Source organism: Tachypleus tridentatus, chromosome 2, assembly GCF_004210375.1.
Source record: "Tachypleus tridentatus isolate NWPU-2018 chromosome 2, ASM421037v1, whole genome shotgun sequence".
Classification (NCBI taxonomy): Eukaryota; Metazoa; Arthropoda; class Merostomata; order Xiphosura; family Limulidae; genus Tachypleus; species Tachypleus tridentatus.
Genome location: NC_134826.1, coordinates 151,731,003 through 151,756,943, shown reverse-complemented (window position 1 = coordinate 151,756,943; position 25,941 = coordinate 151,731,003). Strand labels below are relative to the sequence as shown.

General features: G+C 32.5%; 1 protein-coding gene across 1 annotated transcript in view; it reads right to left on the bottom strand.

The window, feature by feature from the left end:
- The window catches only part of LOC143245645 (uncharacterized), a 46,489-nt gene extending 27,088 nt beyond the window's left edge, over positions 1–19,401 (bottom strand). The window contains exons 1-3 of the mRNA XM_076491994.1: positions 19,362–19,401; positions 12,682–12,782; positions 5,122–5,297 (exon numbers count right to left, since the gene is read on the bottom strand). Coding sequence (XP_076348109.1) covers positions 5,122–5,297; positions 12,682–12,727 — 222 coding nt within the window. The 5' untranslated portion in view covers positions 12,728–12,782; positions 19,362–19,401. The remainder of the gene's footprint in view (positions 1–5,121; positions 5,298–12,681; positions 12,783–19,361) is intronic.
- Between the last annotated feature and the right edge of the window lie 6,540 nt (positions 19,402–25,941).

Genomic DNA, 25,941 nt, shown 5'->3' with positions numbered 1-25,941 from the left:
TATTACAAGCACACTTACAGAAAGCCATTTCTATAAATATTGAAAAGCTAAAAAACAAGAACAAAAATAAAACTTTTAGAAAGATAGTTACCAAATATCAAACTACAAGAAGCTACGAGAGACGTGACTGAAACTTTTAAAATAAAATTCCATATTCTAACTTTTCATCATAGCCCAATATGTTATCTATACTATATGAGTGTGTAAAATTTCAGAGTTAAGTGTCACAAATACAGAAATATTTATTAACAAAACTTCACGATACACTAATACACTACAAACATCATAAATTGTAAAACACTGAAATACCTCTCATACAAATTTTGTACATGATGCTCATACTGCTGTTTCAGTTAGAGTTCTTATGTTTCATTTCTGTAACATTATGTGTAAACAAACACTGAGATGACCATGAGATATTTTGAAATAATTTACGGTAATGTATGGTATATTATCTTTTACACCTATAAAAAAAAATTAATTTTATTATTTATTTTTTTCCATTAAAATAAATATTTAGTCTCAAATGTAAGAGATTTGGATCAAGTACACTGAAAATCTGGATAAAGGTCAAAGGTTACATTGTTTTGTGCCTAGCTCAAGTATATAGATACTTGATAACTCTGTACTTTTTATTTCCATATACTGATAATAGCATATTAGGATATGATGAAACACATCAGTTTTAAGTGATAGAGAATTAGTCTAATATCCAAACATCCAGCATGATCAGGGTAGTCAAATTAATTGGGAATTTTAACTGCATGATTTATATTATAGAGTTTCTGTAATCATTTCAGCTGGAATCACTTTGGATAATGCACCCTATGTCTCGTCTGAAGGAATTTGTTCTGTATGATTAACAGTGTTAGAACAAATATATAACACCAGTATTGTTACATTGGGCTATGTCAGTATTTTATAACCTAATATTTTTATTTGTAAATAGTATATTACTGTCTCGAAGTTTTGTTAAATGATGTATCAGTATGAGTGATAGCTAATTTTGATTTCACATGTTGAAATGTTATGATACGTAAACTTTGTATGAGAATTATAAATGAAGAATTTTATAATTTTTCAAACATAGTTGTTAGAAACAGAAATTTATAGCGTGTAATGTACCAAAATAAAATTAAACTTGACATGTAATTATCTGAAATTTGATTTTAGTTGTTCGTTAATTATTAAAGTAAGATGAGTATAAATTATATTTTCTGACTAGTTTTGTCTGTAATTTTGGCAGTTGCTGTATCTTGGGAACAGTTTATTAAGTAGTGAGCATAAAAAGTTTTTAGCTCTGAGGTATGATGAAGTCAGCGAACTACAAGATTTCAATATGCTTGTCAAGTCTGTGATTTTACTTTGTTCTTGTATTAATAAATAGCAAAAATGTTGGATTTATAAAACCTGAAGAATACTCACGTGGTTTATAATTAAAGGTGGTTTTAATATTATGATTGTCAACTCTTTTTTTTTTTTAGTTATTAACTATGTTCGTTTGTGTTACTGATCACCTAATGCGTTTAAACATTATAGTGTATGCAAAGAGAGGATTTTAAAAAGGATAGAATTTAAATAGAATTTTTTATTTGTTAATAAATATTTCATATATACATTAGAATATAGGGGTATGACTTTCACCTTGTAAGTATCATTACAACCCGGAAATAACGTATTTTTCTCAATGGTTTATGTCTGCGTGTTTCAAAATGTCTAATTCCAGTTCTTTACTTTCAACGCTATTTTCGTTTTATACTTAAAATTTTTAGAAATACTGGTTGTTGTTGTTTTTTTCTACATGAAAATGTTTTCTTTCCTTTGTTTTTCCTAACAATCAAAGTTTATCAATGTTATTTGAGTTGTACATTTTAAACAGTATTAGTATGAGATAGACAATGTTTGCAGATGTTTTGATTTATACATAAACAAAACGTTTTATGCATAAGATTCCAATTAATCAAGAAATAAATTCTTGATGAAGATTTTTTTTTTAAATATCTCCAGAAAGATAAAAATAGTGATAGATAAACATTTTACTACATAGATCCTTTAAGGCTTAACAGAACAACTCAATTTATAAAGATAAACAGGAATTATTCAATACTATTTAGGATGAATAAATGTTATACAAAGCATAAATACAAAATAGTTTAGCAGTAAGTGCTTTACACATAAAACGTTTGGAAATGCAAAAGTGTGTCATGCAAATTAAATACACAATCAAAACTAATATCAACATGTTAAATGCATATTAACTTTACTCATAAAACACAATTCGCTGTATTAAGTCTTGTTCAAAACTGATAAAAACGATACATTAAGTGTGATAAAATTCTCTTCGATTCGATAATTGTAAAAGTATGTAAAGTAAATTATTTATTATACTATGATATTTACTTTATTCAAATAATGAATATATTATTTGAGTATATTCATGATGTCAAAGAAAAGCACGTAGGTTCAAGAAGAGTTGATACAAAATAATAAAAACTCTATAACCCAAGCACTTTCGAAAGGTAAATCTTTCTTGTTTAGAGGCAAGTAGAAAGGTTCACCTTTCAAGAGCACTCGTGTTACAAGTTTTATCATTTTGTATTAAGGTAGTATGTGGGATAAATCTAACATATGTAACAGTCTTATAACAGGTTGTCTCTAAAATAATGGTTTTACTTACATAGATAATTAGATCTATTCTGATATGTTGAAACGCTTACAGACAACCTAACATGAGTTCATCATTTTATTACACTACCAGTTTATAGAAATACTATTTGCCCTAACAGAACTAGCTTTGGTAACATTATACATCTAATAAGATCATCTGTCTGTAGAATCTTAGTAAGACTTTATAATAATAACACCATCCACCCATAGAAGCACTGTTAGTCTTTACAAAAACATGTAATATGTAAGTGAAAACTATAAAGTTACTGTGAGCATGAGTAAAATGAAATACTTTCTCAAGAATTCATTTACTGTTGTACACATTAAAAATCATTATTATGTTGGTAGAGGAATACCATAAGAATATATCTCATCCATAAAGCTAAAGAAATTAAATAGTAGAGGCCTATGTTAAATTATGATGAAAAAATCTATCCTTTCTGGACAGATGTTTGTAAGAACATGCTAAGTAAATAACATAAGGTACTATTGATTAATCGATCATCCTACAAAATACTATACCATTGTCATTCGTAGTATCATCCTACAAACTATGGTACCATTATTATTAGTGGCATCATCCTACAAACTATAGCACCATTGTAGTTAGTAATGTCATCCTACAAACTGTGGGACCATTGCAATTTGTAACATCAGCCAACAAACTGTAGTATCATTGTAATTAGTAACGTCATCCTACAAGTTATAGTACCATTGTAATTCATAGCATTATCCTACAAACTATGGCAGCATTGTTATTCGTAGCATCATCTTACAAACTATGGTACCATTATTATTAGTGGCATCATTCTACAAACTGTGCTACAATTGTTATTAGTAACATCACCCTACAAACTATGGTACCATTGTTATTAATAACGTCATCCTACAAACTGTGGTATCATTGTAGTTAGTAACGTCATCCTACAAACTGTAGTACCATTGTAGTTACTAATGTCATCATACAAACAATGGTACCATTGTAATTAGTAACGTCGTGATGCAAACTACGTTACCATTGTAACTAATAACGTCATCCTACAAACTATGGTACCATCGTAAATAGTAACGTCATTCTATAAACTGTGATACCATTATAACTGGTAGCGACATCCTCTTATAATAACAAAATCATGTAAGTTATTTTTAAATAACTTATTTCTCGTCATAATTAATAAAAATAATCGTTTTACTTGTAAAATAAAGATGTTAATGACATTAAATTATTAATTTTGAGACTGATTATTGATATAAAGCTGATATTTATTTATCTACATTACACAAACTGGCTGCGCGATCATAATACCAACGTATCCTCTGGTGACACTTTGTGGAACTATGACCCAAAACAGCCGCGACTTGTGGTGCCTATTAGATAACAGTTATTTAATCCTCAAGCGCTCACATTCTTTTTAACTGAATATGTACAATAATTGCCTATCTTATATTTGTCTTGTTTTACAGCTGTGTAGCTAAGACAATGTATTTATATAAGGAAAGCCTTTGTATCCTTTCTAACACGTGTCTCTAGACAGATACAGTCTCAGTCACCAGATTCAGTCTCATAGCATTATCATAAAGCCTTGTTGATTTGGGAGAGATTCATAAATGTATTATCAGAGTGCCTTATTGGCAGGAGAAGCTCCCTAAATGTTCCAAGTATCTGCAGATAATTGTTGCTCCAGCTGATGATGTCATTGCTCTTTCTTGGAGACTTTGCCTATTACATACATTAATTCTCTCTATGATTATTGGTGTCTCAAATAAATATTTATCTTTCTTAGACGGATCATTGATGTAAATTGATCCAGTTATCTGTCAGTCGAACATTGTTACCTTAAGGTTGGTACAACGTTGTGATTTGCTGTGTGAAATAGTTTTATCTTTAGATTTACTCTGTTCAGTCCTTTAATTATATCACTAACAAACCTAGAATTCATTATTAAACCTAAATTAACGATGCAATTTTACCATTAAGCAAGCTATTCATCATGCCGTGTGGATAAACATTAAGTATAAACCATCTATGGTTCACTAATTTTTCACACACTGATAAAAACAGGATACACATAATGCTTAGATATTTTACGGATTCTAACAAGATTCCGTATTGTTAATCAAATTTATTTTGTTTTTGTCTACCATATAGCTTTCTACTTTTATCAATATAATGGGAAGTTTTGTTTCTTTGGAATTAAGCACAAAGCTACACAAAGGGTTATCTGTGCTCTGCCCACCACGGGTATTGAAATCCGGTTTCCAGAGGTGTGAGTCCATAGACATTCTGCTGTGACACTTGGGGACGTAATGGGTAGTTTAACTGGTTTTACATTAAAATAAACTTACTGCTAACAAAACTCTAGTTAATTAAAGATTCGATGAGAATGAAGTCAAAACGTTCGTAATGAATGAATTATTTTGTTGGTAAAGAAGAATATTCTCACATAACTGTACCTGATAAAGAAGACAGTCCTTCCATTTCGATAGAAGGCCATTCAGAATGGAGAATCTTTCTTCCTTCAATCTCTTGTTTCTTTCTAAAATTAGTACATTTTCTTTAGGTTTCTGATCTTCTGCCTTTCCATTATACAACTCACTGGTGTTGTTCCTATGTACCAAAGCCACGAGTGCTACAAATTAAGATGTATATAAAGGCATTTAGTTGGAGTTATATTTCAAGTTAATTTTTTTTCAAAATGTTCATATCACTTTTACTAGATTGATATTCTAATTAAAATATATTGTTTGTAAACAGTAATAAAGGTGATACCAAACTTCCCTAGTATTTGTTTGTAAATAACAAAACATCTAGGTTAAAACATTTTGGTAAATTTAAAGTATGTTCATGTTTCACTTCTCTTCTTTATATTTAATTATATAGTCTGTCAGACTGTTAAACATATGTTATAAATTCTCCTGTATCATATTACATTCACAAAAAGTTCAGGTCCATTTCAAATTTCGCACTACTATTGTTTGACCAATTTCTTAAATAATATTGGCTTACATATTTCTTAGTCTTTGCCAATGTTAACACAGTTACACATTCGCTATCTTAAATGTTACTATAAGTGCAAAGAGTCCGTAAACTTATCCTCTTTTTGGTTTTCATTTACTATATCACTGATAAAAGTAGACTTCCATCATCTTCATGTGAATGATGGTTATGTTTATTATGTGGAAAATCAATAAACTGATTATTTTAAGTGTTCAATTATGTCTGTTTACCTTATTTAAGTTACCGTCCAAAGTTGGCTTCCTTCAAATAATTTCACCATGTAACACAAATTTTGTTCCTGCATAGTATGTGTTATTTCTTAATTGCTTATGTTGTAAAATTACAAAAATAGCCATTATTCCCTTCAAACTTTGCTTTTCTGACCTGGATAATGAAATTCAGAAATCAACTTATTTTTTTTGTAAAAACAGGCAAATTTGCACATTTTCATTTACTTAAGGTCTGAATAAAACAGCATATGAATCAAGATTTACATGTATTTATACTAGAGTTATACAAAAATGAACAAAAATGTTTAGAAGTGAGTAGTTTTTCGAGATTTGCGACCGTAATGTAAATCACTTTGACGTATCAGTCCCCAAATATAGCCTCCCATCATATTTTTGTTATAAAGGTTGAAGAGAAAAATAGGTCTTTTCCATTTACTTTAGACATGAGCAATTGGGAAATAACACTTTCTGCCCAGGAACAAGAAAAAGGAGAAATTTTGTTACATTGTGTTATCGCTGCATTTTTAAACAACAGTGTGTATTCTGTACACCAGGTTGAATGGTAACAAAAATATCCAGACTTAACATGGTTATTCCGAGTAACAACTAAAAATTTACCACCTTTTACTTTACTGTTCATTCAATCCTGTGACTAATAATTTATTTTATTTATATAACTTTGTGTAAGTATGATATTTCGTAGAACTTATATGTTTCGTTACATCTAGTCCTGTTCTATCTTACAACGTGAACATTAATAATAGTTATGCAGTGTATTTTACATGTAAAATGATTTTTCGAAATGTTTTCATGTCGAACACACGTCTCTCCTCCTTCTATACTTTGGATAATTCAGCTAATGTATGAGAATCTGCACCCACTTCCTCAGTCTCATAGTATAGAAACCCATAGGCCTTGCATGTAGTGGGTTAAATGGTACGTATCTGAGTGAAATAGCATTAACAAAAGTTTGTCTTCAATTGCTTGAAGTAAGTTATGGTTGAATATTGTGGAATTATTTGTGAACAAATTACTGATGCCGCTTTTTCATTAGAAAATCCTTAGTGATTAAGGTTTACTGTTCCCTGAGGTAAAATATGACACTCACTTATCTTCATGAATTATTATTCCTTGCAGGTTGCTGCACTTTTCTTATGAAGAGTGAAGTATGACTTATTTCAGGTTCCTTTCTGGATGGTCGTGGTACTCCAAGTTGATCAATGTTCATTTGTTTTCCAATATCATTAAATACAAAGGATATTCAAGTCCGAAAAATTCTAAACTCCTAATCTAAAAGCATCTTTATGTTCTTGTATCATAAATGATGACGAGAAACCCAATTGAAATAAAAATGTATTTCAGAACGGCTGGAATGGATATTAACATGTTATTGATAAGCAAAGAATAACGTTTTTCTACGTCATTTTAACATTCACAAAACTGATAATTTTGTATTTCTACAAACTCAGTTTTCTGATCGTTTGATTCTTTTCTGTTTTTAACTGGTATTTTAAGTGTTACACACAATACTGAGTTTTTAATACTATTTTAAATGTTACACACAATACTGAGTTTTATTACTATTTTATTATTGGTTTTTATTACTTGTTGTGATGGTTTTTAAAGCCATCAACTTTTTAGTTCAGTTTTCTTCCTTAACTTCTAATGAAATAACATTGATTATGAACATGCATAATACAAGTTACTTTTACAATACTCACTCAGACATCCACATGCAAAATACTTACACGTTTGTGATAAAATCATGTTTTTAGTATGTATATGATTATGTCATTTAAAGAGAAACTCCCACGTAATAATTTCAGTTTATTATTATATTCTATAAATAAAATATTACCTTTATTTTCAATATATCCAGAACCACCAATGATCAATAAACATTATATAGCACTCTCAGTGCAATAGTTTCTGGACATTCATACAAACTGTTTGTTTATTGTACACAGTAAAACTGTTTATTTTATTTACAACGTTTCATCAGATTGTGATGGTTTTACGTATGTAAATGAATCATATTATTTACAGTACGTTTCTGTGACTTATTAACGATAAACTTCAACAATAAACAAACACCAAACAGTCCACGTATTTTAAAATAATATATTAAAACAAGTCAAATATATAAGAACAAATGTTTGACATATAGTTAATTACCACAACTGGATCTAGAGTTTTAAATAATTCTTTTTTTCATTGAAAGTCCACACAGGATGATTTGATTACTTTATAACCTAATTGAGAAGAAGAATTATCCTTCTATGCTCAGTTTTCACAATACAATCGGTGATAAATTTAGTTACATTATCCCTTGGGTTACCACAGCTGTATCCAGAGCTTTAATTCTCCTTTACGTCTTAAGTTCACACAGGCTAGTTCATGAAGTTAATTTAGAACACAATTTATAAGACAAATTATTCTTCTCTGGTCTGTTACAATAAAACTTGTGATTATTACACTTTAAAACTCGCCACTATACACACACTCTTTATTGCTAAATTTAGAAACACAGTCTACATCTACTTGACAACGTTTCTCACTATCTCTTTCTTACCTATACTTTTACTTACTTACTTCACATTTCCTACTTGTATTTATAAATATCTCAACTGAGACTATAACATTATTCATAATACTAGACATATGGTGCAATGATACTACTTGAAACAACGAAAATACTTCAAAATATTTGAGAAACGTGACATTACTTTACAGCAATTTAACACACAACAATTGATTTGTAAACAGTTGTGTACCTGTCGTAATCAGGTGAGTTACAAGAACCACGACCAACAAAATTTATAAAGTACCTTTAATACATCCTGACGACGACGAAGAAGATCGAAACGTTGTTCGCTCCTCTACTGGTGCTTTTTCTACCTATACCAGCCGTTTTTAAATATATAACCTTCAATACAATAGTTTATGGAAATTGACACAGCTTTTGTATACCACTTGATGATGCCAGGTTTAGCTGGTGAAACGTTGTGAATATAATAAACACTTTTATTATGCCGAACCGATACAGAACTTGTGTGATTTTGAAAAAAAAGAGAACATAATTATTTTCAATATTTAATTTAGTTTCTGAAAACGTTATGAACACACCTAAATAAATATACAACATTCTTGATGACGAGAAATGCACTTGAAATAAAAATGTTTCTCAAAACGGCTGGTATGGGAATTACCACTTTTACTGATAAGCAGAGAACAGCATTTCAACAAGAATGTTAGCTAGAACTGGTGACACGGGATTCCTCATACTTGGGCCATTTATTTGTGGGTAGTTGTAATTGTTGGACATAAAGTTAACGTTATTATGACATTGATTGAGGCCCAGCATGGGTTCGAATCCCGGTCGCACCAAACATGCTCGCCCTTTCAACCGTGGGAGCGTTATAAAGTTACGGTCAATCCCACTTTTCGTTAGTAAAAGAATAACCCAAGAGTTGGTAGTAGGTGGTGATGACTAGTTGCCTTCCCTCTAGTCTTACACTGCTAAATTAGGGACGGCTAGCACAGATAGCCCTCGAGTAGCTTTGTGCGAAATTTCCAAACAAACAAACAAAGCCACGACTTTATAATAGAAAAGCAAACAGAAAAATGGAAACTAGACTCCAATAATACAAAAGAAAACCTGCACACGTTTTTGAACACTGTTAATCAAATAAACACAATACAACCATACCAAACACCGAGATACAAAGTAGGGAAACAAATATAAACAAATGCAAAATCAAAGAAGCCTTACTTATACAATAACTAAAACCAAAATTCAACCAACATAAAGGAACACCTTTATACCTATAAAAATTAATAACCTAACGACCAATACAATCCCGTACCTCCAAACTCTCTCTTTGTTAACCCTAAGAAGGTCGAAACGTTGTTCTCTGCTTATCAGTGAAACTGTTAATACCCATACCAGCCGTTCTGAGGTACAAAGATATGATATATTCTTCACTTGTATTGGAAAGATGACATAAGCAGTGTTTTCAATTGGTTAGGTCTTTACCCTTCTATACCTCAAAGTAAATTAAAACTAAATAGTAAAGACTAAATTTAAAAGTTAACTAACAGAGTTATAACTTCCTGTATTCACTTGAAGCAGAACTCTGTGATAGATTAAGTCTGTATATGTCGATTTTTTAATTCTTTAATCTGGATATTTTAGCGCAAGAATACACGATGAGTTTACTACACCGTCTCCCCCTTAATAAATCAAACCCCGAATTTTATCGCTGTAAGTTTGTAAAGTTGTCGTTATCCACGACGGTTTGTACAGTCGTGATGAACAGAAAATTATTGTATAAAATATGCTGAAAGTTTTTACAATAATTCTAATGATAAATAAAACCGTGAAGTAAATAGAACAACAACTATTTTGAATCTTTTTTCAGGTGTGATTGGGTAGTTTATTTGTTGTCAGAGAAGATTTCCTTTGCAGGTCTTCCCCTGGTTAAAGATTTATTGAGATGACGACATTAAAACTCTGTAATTAGTTTTGTTCAGTTCTCAGAAGACCAGAAAAGAAAACTAAAGTGAAACTAAACAAAATGATTATAAGTACGTGTGACAACCTGAAAACAAAATCAAACAAACTAAAATTAATTCCATGAATTAAGTACAGTGATGAAAAACAACAAACTCTGAAAGCTATAAAACTGGTTAATTACAAGTTGATATTATAATAAATCGAACGTAATTTGAGAAAAATATAATAATCACAAAAACGTTCACTAAACACAAATGAAACGGTGAATTAGAAAACTAAATCGACTGGAAAACGTAGTTTATATTTAAACTTAAGACATATACACAGAATTTCTGTTCACAGAAAACAATTTTTAAAGATAATCGTGGATTAAAAACCTGCATTTTGCACTACAGACGTATATAAACGAATATATGTATAATATCATTTTAAAAAGTATATTGTCTCTTTTGAGTAGCTGTGACAGTTAAATCCTTTTAAACTAGATTTTCCATACAGTGTTATAAGTCTTTTCTATATCTGTTCAGGTGGCTTACTTCATTCTGTAGGTAATAATTTACCTCTTCACGTGGTTTACCTCGTTCTATGGAGGATAATGTTCTGCAGTAAGCCTCTTGTTTGTTTACACTACTTCTTGGATTAAACCTCTTTCCAGTCACAGATTTAGTTCTGCTCTTTCACTTACATGGCTTTGACGATGTGGTAAATATCATAGTCGACTGAGCAGCAACCACGGTTCTCTATTCTGTTGTTGGCAAGGGTTAGACACACATCCCAACTGTCATGGCTCAGGTTGTCAACGATATTTGTCAAGGACTGGATACACATTGCATCTGTCATGGTCCTGGCTGTTAACGATATTTATCAAGGACTGGCCACACATCCCAACTATCATGGTCCAGGCTGTTAACAATATTTGACAAGGACTGGTCACACATCTCGAATATCATGGTCCTGGCTGTTAACAATATTTGACAAGGACTGGTCACACATCCCAAATGTCATGGTCCTGGCTGTTAACAATATCTGACAAGGACTGGTCACACATCCCAAATGTCATGGTCCTGGCTGTTAACAATATTTGACAAGGACTGGTCACACATCTCAAATATCATGGTCCTGGCTGTTAACAATATTTGACAAGGACTGGTCACACATCCCAAATGTCATGGTCCTGGCTGTTAACAATATCTGACAAGGACTGGTCACACATCCCAAATGTCATGGTCCTGGCTGTTAACAATATTTGACAAGGACTGGTCACACATCCCAAATGCTTTGGTTTCGGGTGTTAACAATATGTTTCAAGAGTTGTGTGTCCAACTGGGGAGAGAAAAAAGAAACCTTATGCTTTTCATACCCTAGAAGACATATTGTTAGCAGCTTGGATCATTACAGGTGGAATGTGTGTCCGGCCATTGAGACACATTGTGAACAACCAGAACCATGACAGGTGGAATGTGTGTCCAGCCATTGAGACATATTGTGAACAACCAGAACCATGACAGGTGGAATGTGTGTCCAGCCATTAAGACATATTGTGAACAACCAGAACCATGACAGGTGGAATGTGTGTCCAGCCATTGAGACATATTGTGAACAACCAGAACCATGACAGGTGGAATGTGTGTCCAGCCATTGAGACATATTGTGAACAACCAGAACCATGATAGGTGGAATGTGTGTCCAGCCATTGAGACATATTGTGAACAACCAGAACCATGATAGGTGGAATGTGTGTCCAGCCATTGAGACATATTGTGAACAACCAGAATCATGACAGGTGGAATGTGTGTCCAGCCATTGAGACATATTGTGAACAACCAGAACCATGACAGGTGGAATGTGTGTCTAGCCATTGAGACATATTGTGAACACCCAGAACCATGGCATGTGGGATGTGTGTCCAGTCCTGGAAAATCCTTTGTAGTGTTCAATTTCATGTCTCATGATTTATTCCTTAAAAGATTGGATAAGCTACATTCTCTGAGAGAACACTATAATTTATGTGATTTACTTCTTTCTAACTAGTTGACTGTGGCAGAGGTGTTTCAATATGTGTTATCTCTCAAAAACTTTTCTGTACCATAAACCTCTTGTTAAAAATGAAACTCTAACAGACAGCTACCCAATACTGGTTGTTTACTTGGTGGTAACCACACTACGCTGGTTGTTATGTTTTTATGTTTTATATAACTTAGCAAAAACGATCTTTATTTAACACAAAGCTTAACACGTACAATATACATAAATAGAAAATTGTACCTTACCGAAACAAAGGTTCATCCAAAGTAAATAATTTGTTGTTATTTCCATTTGGTAGATTGTGTCCTGTGAAATAATCTAAAGTGTCTTCTTAATTCACAGTGACCTAGAAAACAAAATAAATAATGCAGTAGGACAATGAATATAAGTTGTGATATCAAGAAAGAATAAATTAATTCAGTTTCAACTACATACAAAATCTCTACAGTTGTGACAATACGAGGTATTCAAGACATTAGTCCGATGATAATACTGGCGCGAGTAATGTTATCAAATTATATCCATGACATTAATGGCTTCACTTATATATAGAATAAGAATGAGGTGACTGACAATGTGACCTGACATGTATGTTTCTCTTTTATATAGAATAAACGTGAGGTGACTGACAATGTGACCTGACATGTACGTTTCTCTTTTATATAGAATAAGAATGAGGTGACTGACGATGTGACCTGACATGTATGTTTCTCTTTTATATAGAATAAACGTGAGGTGACTGACGATGTGACCTGACATGCATGCTTCAGTTTTATACAGAATAAACGTGAGTTGATTGACGATGTGACCTGACCTGCATGTTTCACTTTTATATAAAACTGAATGGTACATAATTAGTAATTTGAACAAAGGTATATTATGTATAGGGTGGTAATAAAATATTTAATGATCTCACCTAAAACATCTGGACGTTGTCGTGCTAAGACAGAAAGTGTGAAAACCTAAAAACAAATCATGAAGATTGGTTATAGGTATCACAAGATGTTGTTATTAGAATGTGAACTCACTCTGATACAGTTGGTCAGACAAGGTGGAGAGTATTGTCGACAACTATTGGCCTTCGTGTCAAATGGCCATCAGTGAACTTGCTGTAACTCATTTCCATAAAACAGCGCGTCCTTAGCAGTACCCAAACTGTGTGTAGTATTTAAACCACAGGTGGACGAATGGTTCATTTACAGGTGAATTACACGTCCAATTTTAGTTAGATAAAAGACACTCATTTTGAAAATGCTCGGGTTAAATCGACCAAAATTTCTTAAAGAAAAGTACTCATGTGGCGGTGTTGACAGAGTAGTTATTATTATCACATTGTTTTCCATCTGAAATGAAATGATTAGCGTATGGTATCGGTTTAATGTTAAACAGATATTACTATTTGTAGTTGTTGTTGGCAAGAGCATGAGTGATACCTTTAACTGTGCTTAACTGTTCAACAACTTCGTGATAACGAGAAGCCCACTTCGAGTAAAAATGTATTCTCAAGACGGCTGGTATGGATATTAAAACTTTAATTGAAATAAAACATAGAACAACGTTGTTCTGCTCTTTATTTCAAATAACGTTTTAATACCCATACCCGCCATCTATAGAATACATGTTCAGGAACTTCTTGTACAGGTGTGTAATATGTAGAACAGTCAAAACTCATTATGTTTTAATTATTTTGAGAAGTGTTTAACATATAAGTTTTTAGAATAAATAAAATATTTATTTATATAAATTACAATGGAAATAAAGTTATACATCCCTATTTGAAATATTCACAATATTAATCCAACCTTAATCTCCCAAGTTGATCAAATAATGAGAAACATTACTGAGATTGTGGGTGAAAATACTGTTAACAACAAGAGTGCATAACTAATGTTCTTATAACTTTTATCTTATGACTTTGTAAACACACACTTAGAGATATATATCCATTTAGTTTTTATACTTGGCTTATCGTTGGTTCTGATATATATAGGCAGCTTGCAGGAAGTTGATCATAATGGGAGCCCCTTAAACAACCATGACAGGGTAACCTTAGAGTAATTTAACATCTCAAATAAATTGCAACACATGCTGCAAAACGGTCGGGTCAAGTGGCATAAAGAAATAGTGTATAAAAATATAATATTTATTAAATCGAAAATCACTTAATTAAATGAAACAAGTAATAAATAAGGTTTAAGTCTAAGAACTGGTTTCTATCTTGTAATTCTATTAATTTTGTATATAGTAGTAACATTACTGTTGAATTTACCATAAAACTGAACAAGTGTGGCGTTCAAATTGTGCTAGTAGAGCTTATAAGCTCTATCCACGAAATCTTGTGATGCTGATAAACTCTTATTGTATGTAAAATACTATCAACATTGTAGCATAACTTACTTGAATTATCTATAATTTAAAGTAGGATGTTTATAAATTCATAATGAAATAATTCAGTTTTATTGAAAATTTTGGCTCAATAAAAATCATATCTTAAACACAGGTAACATATCTATATCTTAACACAGGTAACATATTTATATCTTAACACAGTGTGGACACTTGCATCTTTGATCACAGGCAGTTGATTTTACTGGATAAGAGATGAATTCTATCGGACTAACTTGGTAGATATTATTTATCATCTGTTTAAAATAATTTCACTTTCTTCATAGGTAAAGCGTCTAATTAACTCAGTACGACCAGCGTTATCCACGTTACTGATTATTTCCATTGAAACTTAAGTAAGTGTGAATCGCGATTTCATGAGATCGCTTGATATCCCACTGCTGTTGGCATTTTTACACAATCTGCATCAGTATGACCATTCCGTCCTTAGATAAACTAGATGCTACAACAAAGGAATGACACAGTTTCTTTTCAATTTTGCGCAAGGCTACTCGAGGGCTATATGCGCTAGTCGTTCCTAATTTAGCAGTGTAAGGCTAGAGGGAAGGCAGCTGGTCATCACTCCTCACAGCCAACTCTTAGGCTGTTCTTTTACTAACGAACAGTGAGATTGATAGTCACATTATAACGCCTCCAAGACTGAAAGGGCGAGCATGTTTGGTGTGACTGGGGGAATGACAAGGAATAAAATCGATTAGAACAAAAGCAACATAATAGAACTTAACTGACCAGATAACATATAAAACCTACAATAACAGAATAATGTAACAACTTAGAAAAATACTATGTCAAAAATACATGGCGTGTTCTAATACAATACATTCAAGAAAATCCCTGATGATATTGCGTGGGTTAATAATAATAGTTATTTTTTATGAAACACACTGAATTCAGTATTTATTAATATTTTATTTAATACTGTTCAGATCCTTATCGGCTAAGTTTGATATTTCTTTAGTTTCAGTTGATTTACGAAGCCTTTCTCCTTTAAGAAAGTATTAGTTAAGAAAATATAGAGAAAACTATACAAATATATCTTGAATATGGAGAAGCAGAAAGTTGTTGGAAAATTAGAGAAGTCCTGGTCAAACCTTAATGATTGCAGAAAGAAGTGGTCAGTTCACTGCCAGTCAAGATATGGTGAAGACTTTTCAACATATTATTGTAAAGAAATTGTTTCATTCGGCTTAGTAACTATATAAGGTTCTACTGTAATATAAATTTCATTTTTCACAAGGTTTATTGTAAATAAAAGTTAATATTAGAACTGATCTTATAGTTTACGAGGACCAAAGAAGAAAGAGCTCGCAGCGCCCTCTTCTATAAATCAAATATCTTAAAGTAGCTCATTCAGTTAGCCTTATAACTCATCAATACTGATTACGTCAATTAAAAATGGTATCCAGAAATGTACAACGTAAAAGGCATATTACTAAACAACTATAAAAATCACAGTTCAAAGAAAAATATCTGTTCATTAACATGCTAATGCTAGTAGACTAGAGTTATGTTGTTAAAAGCTAATGAGGTCCCATGACTCCGCAACCCTAACAAATTTTATATTTGTGTCCCCTAGTCTTATCATTATCGCTGTTAAGTGTGAAAAATGTGATAAATCAACATTTCGAATTACATTTACAATCAGATCCCTCTAACTGTTTCAGTCAACATTTTTATAAATTCTTTTGATGCCTATATTTACTGTTTGACCAGCTTGCTTAATGGTGTAAGTCTCCCATTATAACAGTCAATTTAAATTTCTTAAATTTTATATCTTATGCACTTTGTGAGTCAGCCTAGTTTTCTATTTGCAGCCACCCTTTTCTTTTTATAAGAACTATGTTTACACAGAATATTTAAACACTTTCCACATCTGATCAGTGGCTCCAAATAACTCAGCTTCTCAATTCACGTCAGAAAATTCTAGTAGCATCTTTTGAAAATTTGTTACCGAAATACCATTATTACTGATCACCACGTGCAGAAAAAACATCAAACTCAATACAACAATAATCACTACCCATATGTTCCCCAGTTTCTACCCTCTCGATCATTTCTATGCTTGAAGTTAACAATAATTCTTAAATAACATTGTTTATTGACCAATTGGTGAAGAATGTAATTCTGAACAGTTTTCAATAACATTTCTCCCTCGTAGTTTGACTCTAACATCTCCCGATCTGAGTGCCTGAAATTAAAGTAGTCATAAATTATAACTTTATCAACAACTGAAATATTTATTTTACTTTCAAGGTTCATCAGTAATTTCACCAGTCTATCACAAATTTCCACTAAAGACTTCTTTCCTTTATATCTGCAAAAAGGAGAACAAAGTGATTCATTCTACTTGCTGATATATTTGACATCCTCACTTCAACAGAATGTAACTAACAGTTTACATATAAAACCACTTCTCCATATCTCTTCAGTACTCTATCTCTGTTAAATAACCCGTAACCCTATACTTCAAAGAGATTTTTGTGACCAATATCATCTATGATCTACCTCTAACCATATTTCAGTTATTATATTAACATTCTTCATTCATAACAGTGTTCTAAACACATTTTTTTAGTTCGTACAGTATCAACATGCCTTGCCAAGGAATCACCTATAACTCATTAAGGTTATCATCCATATTCTTCTCTGACCATTTTGTTTTCTTTCCTCCAATAGTTCCTCATCTGCAGAAGCCAAAGACTGAAATTTGCTACTCAACAAAATAGACTCATTTACACTAAATTCACTACTTTTTTACTCTAATAGTACTATTTATAACTTCCTGAAAGTCATTGTTGACTGATGTATTCCTCGAATGTAAAATATTAAACTCCACCTGAAATTCTGCTACCATTTCCCACAGTCTACACTTCTTTTCATCTGTTTCCTCTACTTCAGTTAAAATAACATTAAACTTCTCCTTTAATACACAGAATGCACGTCTTCATTTCTAGCTTCCCAAAAGTACATACAAGTCCAGAATTCCTAAGTAATACCCACTCATTGTACTCATCAAACTGTAGACACTTAACTCCTACAATCATTTGTTTCGAAGTTAAGCACAAAGCTACACAATGGGCTATCTCAGTATCTGTGCTGTTAAAAATATAAACACTTATATTTTTTAGAATTTTGAAATTCATAATTGTAGGACTTGGAAGGCGTACCAACATCTTACTGCTAGCAACTTTAAGAAAGAATGTTGGAAAATAGGTATTTTAATACTGATGTCAGTGTTGTTAATGATATATATATTTATACGACCTACAATAAATTTATTTATATTTGTCTGTCACACACACACATACATTCATCCCTGCTTTCAAAATCCTGGAACCACCAGTCAGCTTTACGACCATTGGGTTACGCCTGGCCCAAGTATGGATTGTGTTCAGTTAATTAATGTAAATAATTTTACAAAGTGCAACATATACTCAAGACTGATGTGTAAGTAGTATGACAAAAAAAGGAACATAAACCAAGATAAAATGAATCGAAATGAATCTAGAGCTACCTTATTTAAAGTAAGCTTAATGGTAACCTATTTAAATACCATGAATTTCTAACTGCAAAACAAAACAAAAAATTGACCAAGAAACATTCACTATGCAGAAACATCAATGTTCAAACATATTCCAGGATAACATTATTTTATAGAACTTGCTACTCAAACATAAGGCTCAGTAAAAAGAAACTGACATAAATAAAACGAACTTTGAGTAGTTTAAACCCAGATAAAATGTACTTATGATGTCATAGATATAAACATGGTGAAGAATCTACAGCAACACAAACCCATGTATGGTGTACGAGAATAGAACAAATGTCAGCACCTGGTTCCAAAATTTTTATAAACTTTGTAATTTTGTACACGAAAAATTCTAAATCACAACAAGATATATTAATATTAACGGAAACCTGGAAGTCATACATATGGAAAATGTCTTGAAGCACAATTCCCCATGAATAACAAAATCTTTACGAAAATGTAAACTAAAATGAATTGTAAGCATTATATACGTAGACTAAATAACCAATATGCTAATTACGTACTTTAAAATTAAAGTATACGCGGTGAACCAAGATAACATAAACGTATGATAGTTCAGTAAACTTAAACACAGTGTTTTTAAAGCGTATAAACATTAGCTAGATTGTTTAGAGTTACAAAAACTCATGACACATCTAAATAAGATACGATAAGAGAAATATAAATCTAGACATCATAGGCCCACAATAATAAAATTTATCAATATAATGTATCTGAAAATATGCCCACAGATAAGTTAAAAATATATCAAGCATAACATATTTGAAGCAACATAAAGTTGAACATAATCTACCCGGAATAATCCAAAAGTTGTCTTCATATAGCGAAAACAACATAAACTTGGCAGAAATTGTGTGTATTTAACAAATCAAGTATGATTTTGAAGCTTCCTTTAAACATTAACAGCTCGATGTGCTACTTAAAATTAGTAATAAACAAGAAATGAATATTGACAATATTATACTTTACTTTTTCACCCTGCATTTGACGTCAAGCGTTTCTAGGACACAGACACAGTTGCAGTTCCAAATGGAAGTGAAAATTCTGGGTAAGTGTAAGGTTGTATTTATTCACTCACAATCACGCCATCTGTTCATTTCTCCTTGAGTCGCTACGCTCGTTCCTTTGATTGGTTAGGATGCATTCTCGTTGTGTGGACAGATATCTAATTCTTTGTTTCTCAGTAAATGGAGCTGTTTCAATCATTTCTTTGACATGTATAAATATTATCTCTTCTAGTTATGTTAGTAGCGTTTCGTAAACGTCTTATCTTGTGAAATGATGTTTTCTGTATTTTTAGTTTCATTAAGAGTTGGTGTTTATTAATTTACAATTTATTTACAACACGACATGTAATGTTTCAGTTGAGATGTTGATATTTTACGTTACTTGTTTTTAATATTTTTGTTTCAATTTCTCAATCCATTTTAGGTCTCCTGTGGAAATACCTTCCAGTTTTAGGAATTCACCTAAATATTTTCGTTTAACTGATAATTTGTTCCACTTACTAACATTGGTTCTGCCTTTTCTGTGTTGATGTTCATATATATCTTCAGCATCTTCTGTTGAGGATACTTGTATGGCTTTGTATCTCTTCTTTACTTTAATGTATTAAACTTTGGTCATCAGCAAAACGTAATTAGTTTAAGGGTTCTGGATTTAAATTTGCTTCCTTGGTGATCTGGTTCATAAAAAAATGATGAGTAGAAAAGAGGATAAGACATAGTCTTGTCTCATCACACAATATACTTGTAACAAATTAGTAAAGTCATTTGTGGTTCTGAAAGCACTTCTACTGCCTGCTAACCTTGCTCTTATCTTGTACAGTAGGTGGCCTTAGACCTAATGGCCTTCCAATAGTTTCCACGTTATTTTCGTTAATAATGATTGAATATTTTTCCTTGATTTGTAACAACAGTATTCATTTCTTGTCGGCATTCAATGGCAAATATTACATCGGTGCAACGTGTGTTTTTTATAAAACCAAACGGTGCCTCAGTTAGAATGGTACAACCACATATCTTGTCCGTTGTTATAAGAGTTCTGCACGTATCTTAGCAACACCCATTTCTCTCCTTAGCCATGTTGCTAAGAAAAAATGTAGAACTCCTGTAGCTATGGGCGAGATATATGGTTGTACCATTTTAATTGAGACACCGTTTGGTAAAGGGACGTAGTAATAGCAATCTGAAAGCGGAAAAATTGTTTGAAATGAAGCACAAAGTTACACAATGAGCTGTCTATGCTCTGCCTTGCACGAGTATCGAAACTCGGCTTTTAGTGTTTTAAATCCAGTGGCACAGCCCATAATGTAACATTGTGCTAAACTTCAAACAACTTTTCATATTACTGTCAGTACGTCCATTTACCAATCATTTCTAACTTTCAGTGAGTTGTTAAATATTTCTACTAGCCACTCGACTCTTCTCTCTTCACGTGCACTTATTGCTTCTGGTGTTATTCCATCGATTCCCGCAGATTTGTTCTTGGGTTCATCTTTATTGAGTGTCTTCTCTCCTGTTGATATATGGTTATATTATTTATATTGGTTTGTTCTGTGTCCCTACTGAATTTAATAATTAATGAAAATATTTTCCAATCTTAGTTTGACTTTTGTTTTGTCATACAGTAATGTACAACTTCGGTCATTGGTATTTTTCGTTGGTTTCTTTTAACCCACCACCATGTCCCAAACTAACTATCGAAAAAAAAAATGAATAAATATTAACTGTACAATTCTTACCAACGCTATAACTTTAGTTACTAGTTTGGTCGTCAGTTTTGATTTCATTCATTTTAGTCACACGTTCAATCCATTTTTGTCCACATGTTTATTTCACACCCAAAGTGTTTATGATCAGATTAGCTTTACAGTGATGACGATAGTCTATATTGAACAATTATTAGAATGAGCAAATCACAGATGATAAACATTGAAGAAGCGAGGGTTAAATATGTTAAGATTATTAAACTTCCAGTATAGTTGTGTGAGCACGTGATATAATACTAATCATATGAAAACAATACCATGTCGTTCCTGCACGTTATAAATATTAATATTGCGACGTCGCTAATGATAATTACCTACCAACTTGTCTCATACACGTGTTTCCTTTATGTTGTTACGACGTATTAATTATAATAAAATATACAATGTTTTCGAATAGACTGGTACAGTTTTAAACTGTTGTTTGTTTTCGTACAGAACGAGTTGGTCCACTGAAAAAAGTTAATGTTTTGTACGTGATTGAGAAGACAAAACTAACACGGCTAACACAGTAACAATATTAATTCGTTATTTATTCATATTTAAGTGTTTACACAGTTTAAGATAATTAGTAAACGCAGGGCCGGATTAACAGCAACTCATACCCTTTGAACAACAATGGTGCCTCCCTCGTCCCTCCATTGTTTCACTGACAAGACATTAAGACACAACAAGTGTTGAAAGTGAAATAAAACTTTGAAAATGTATAACCCTTCTTCAGTTTTCTTCCAGGCCAAATCTTAGAACTGTATTAAATAAAAATATTTTTATTTCATTTATTTAACAGATTGGACATGGATCAAAATCAAGCAATACTGAGGCCTTTTATTTAGAAATGATGAGGGAAATCATTTCTTTGATTAATGATAATTAAAAAGAATTATTTTTACTGTATATTTGTTTACACTCTGAGTTAACAATTCTCACTTAGATGTTAATAAAAATGAAAAATTTGCTCAAAACCCTTTCATTAAAATTTTTCATATGTTCCTCGAAACGCCAGGCCACATTCAGTTAACGTACGAATAACAACTATCACACGATCCAAGACGTGTTCCCAGTAATTGCACTATTTTTTTCCAACTCTTGTATTAAGCCTAAACCTTGTCTGTGAGTTACGTATGTTAGCATAGCGTCTCGGTAAGTAGTGCATCTTTCATGATGATCAAATACAATAGTATTTTGCCAGTCACTGAACCCTTCTCTTGTAGCAAAACGCAAGGAACATTTAGGAACAAAAAGTTTACAAACAAAGCATTAAACCGACCATGTTAACAGTGAATACAATAACTACTCTCTCTTGTATTGCTCACCACTGGCTTTTACCCCAAAGAAAAATTTTTGCGAACAGTATCTCGTTGGTTTGCCACAATTAAAAGTCCGGCAAGATTTGCTAAATGGCCCATTGTGGTGTTAACAGTCAGTGGGTCCACAAGCAATCCAATAAGCCACATCATCAAAAGAAAAATTGAGCCACAACCGTGGATCTTTTGCTTTAGTTTCTTCATCTTTTGTAGACTGAAGCATTTTACGAAAGTCCAGTAGATTTTCATTTTTAGTAATTATTTCAACTTCAGACTGTCTTGTAGAGCAACTTCCATCAACATTAACACTAGAGATATCAGGAGAATTTACATGTAAAGTGAGACCAGTTGTGAGACTTGTGCTGGTTGAGTCAGCCTCAGTGTTATCATTATGCTCTGACCTTGAAGTGGACAAAGTAGTACTTGTAAGAGTGGAGCTTGATTCAACTTCAATCTTATCAGAGTCAGAGGCAATACAAGTGACTTCTGATGGCCGACATGGGTTTTGATTTGGAAGATCATATTATGTAAGTTGAGTGAAAAAATTAGCTTTACAGTCTTGGCCACTAAATCTAAAGCCTTTTGTTGGTTCTTTTTGTTACTTTTATCTTTTGTGCAACACTTAATTAAACACGTTACATCTTGCAGTCTGAAAAATACAGAAACAAAACACAAAATAATATGGATCATGTATAGTTATAATGATTAGAAAAACACTGAAAATCATTAAGAAAAACGTTGGTAAGACAGTCAAATATACTAAACTCTCGGTCTACATTTAGACAAAGATTGTCTGAAAGTTATTCTGGGATCTAGGTCCATCAGCACATAAATATTAATTCATAAATACATTTGTTGATTTGCTGCGTTCTGATTGGTTGAAAACCATTCTAGACTTTAGCGTTGTAAATCCGTAGACATAACGCTGTACTAGCGGGGGGCATAATACAAAGTAAAAACTGTGAACAGTTCAGGTTAAGCCTGTTAAATGATAACATTATAATAATGTTAAGAAAAGAAAGAAATGTGTAATACTTCATCTAGTGTACTGCGGTTCGTTCTTCAGGAGTAAATCATAGAGTTTAATTATAATATATTGGTTTGGTTGTTTGGCGTTTTATGGCACAAAGCAACGAAGCTATCTCCGCCAAACAACTGTATAAACCTCAAAAGTAAAATTCTAGAAAATGTAAAAATAAAGAAAGTGAAATACTAAATAAAGTTCGAAACTAGGATTAAAAACTTAAATAGAACAAAAAAGGCCTATAGCATATAAAAAGTTAAAAACACGATCAAGTTGGACAGTGTCGCTATCGCCAATGGCACTGTTTAACATCAGGGGTAAACCTAGTAAAAATGAAATGTCGAAAACGGTGTCACGGTCCTGACGTGGACCATTGTGACTGGATTTCACAAAAGCCATACATTGGTGCATCAGATCCAGATAAAACGAAACGATGCGTTAAAAAACTGTGACAAATGTGTTGGGACAAGTTCTTTCCTCCGGTTATTACGGAAATAAGTCAGCCGAAGAACAACAGACAGTTTGATTTGAAAAGCTTGCTACCATCTTGTTTCCTCCATTTCGACTGTTAACAGTCCCGAAGTCAAGCCTTCAATACAGGATCATTGTCTAGAAATTAAAGATAGATAAAACAGTCAGTCGTGCTTGAATGTCGGCGAGAATAGGTTGAGAACTAACATTAAGCGATTCGATGGCCAGTACAGAGTTAAAAGAGTCGATATAAATAGTACAATTGGTATACTGCAGAGTTTACACATGATCGAGGGCAAAAATAATGGCGTACAACTTGGCACTGAACACAGAAACTGTTGAAGGGACCCTGTGAGCAACCACCGAACCACAACGCACCATGGCAAAGCTTACAGAGTCACCTGATTTCAAACCATCCATATAAACTGAGATATAAAAATTGTTCGAAAAATGTTTGGCAAACAGAAGACGGTACATCTAATCCAAAGTATCCGCCTTTCTCAAATGGCCCAAAGAAAGGTCAAAGGTTAAAAGTGTTTTATCATAACATTTTACTCTATTCATGAATTTCACACTATACTAACTCCTACATATCCTATGTAACGTTAAACTGCTTAGTAAATATATTTATATTAAGAAGTTCTCAATCGGAAAACCATGATGTAGTTTCCCTGTTACAATCTAGGGTGCGTGAAGGACACCTGAAAGACAATGCCAAAACATATCTACATCTATATTGCTTATTACTTCAAAAGTTAAATAATATTATTAGTGACAGAGCACAGGCTATAATTATATAAAAAGGGGCTTTTCATTAAAATTATGTAATGTTGAGACAGAAAACACGATTAGTTCATGTTATGAAAATCTTCGTAGTCATGACAACGTTGTTGAACGTGTATTTTGACACCTTAATGACATGTACCAGGTATTTTTTATACATCCACTTTCAGTCTTAAGATCTACCCTGAACCGATACATGCGTTAACTAATAGAATAATATTTTATTTTGACCCTTTGTTTGTGTGTATTTCAATGGTCTTATCTTAGAATAACAGTAACCTGCGTGTTTTTATATCTAATATACTTAATTTTAATCAGGTTATTTAAATCTTTTACAACTTGGTATGGCCTGATGAGAAGAGCATTTAACTTAAAATCAAAGGTTCGCAGCTTCGTTTCTCCTCAACCGACATGCTCGCTATTTCTGCTGTGAGAGCGTTATAATGTGATAGTTAGTCCTATGGTTCGTTCGTAAAGAATAGTCCTAAAGTTAGCGATGAGTGATGTTGACTAGCTGCCACCCTCTAATCTATCACTTCACAATTATGGACGGTTAATGTTGATTGTCGTCAATTAGCTTTACATGAAATTCTTGTTTGTTGATTTCTTATTTCGTACAAAGCTACTCCAGGGTTATTATTTTGTTTGTTAATACAGGGTTTGTTAAAACAAACAAGTTTCTATCCCAAGTTAATTTTTCAACCTAATGATATTCACAACTTAATAAAACATTAGAACAGTGAAAATCTAGTTTCTCTCTACAATTCCAACACATTCAATTAATTTTCTTCGTTTGAATTTCGAACAAATCTGCTCGAGGACTATCTGCAGGTCTTTGTAAAATGTTTAATTAAACCATTTTCCGTGCACACAAAACTGGTGCTGTAGAACTCCAGTTATAATGACGGAGGATAACACAGTATCATTCGTTTTGCTGTAGTGCCAGTTCATTGATGACACTCATCACATAGGTTGGTAACACAAAACAAGTAGGGTTAAGTGCCTTGCTCAAGAAAAAGCATGACGCGGGCTAACACTTGGGCTACTCTAATGGAACAGTGTGGCTTAACTTATGACGCATAAAATGTGTTTTTCTTCTTGCTGGTAACAGATCACTTACCACAAAATGTCAGGTCCAAAGTCCGTCAAGCTAAACAACAGATCACGATCCGCTGAAGGAATACGAACTATCTACACTAG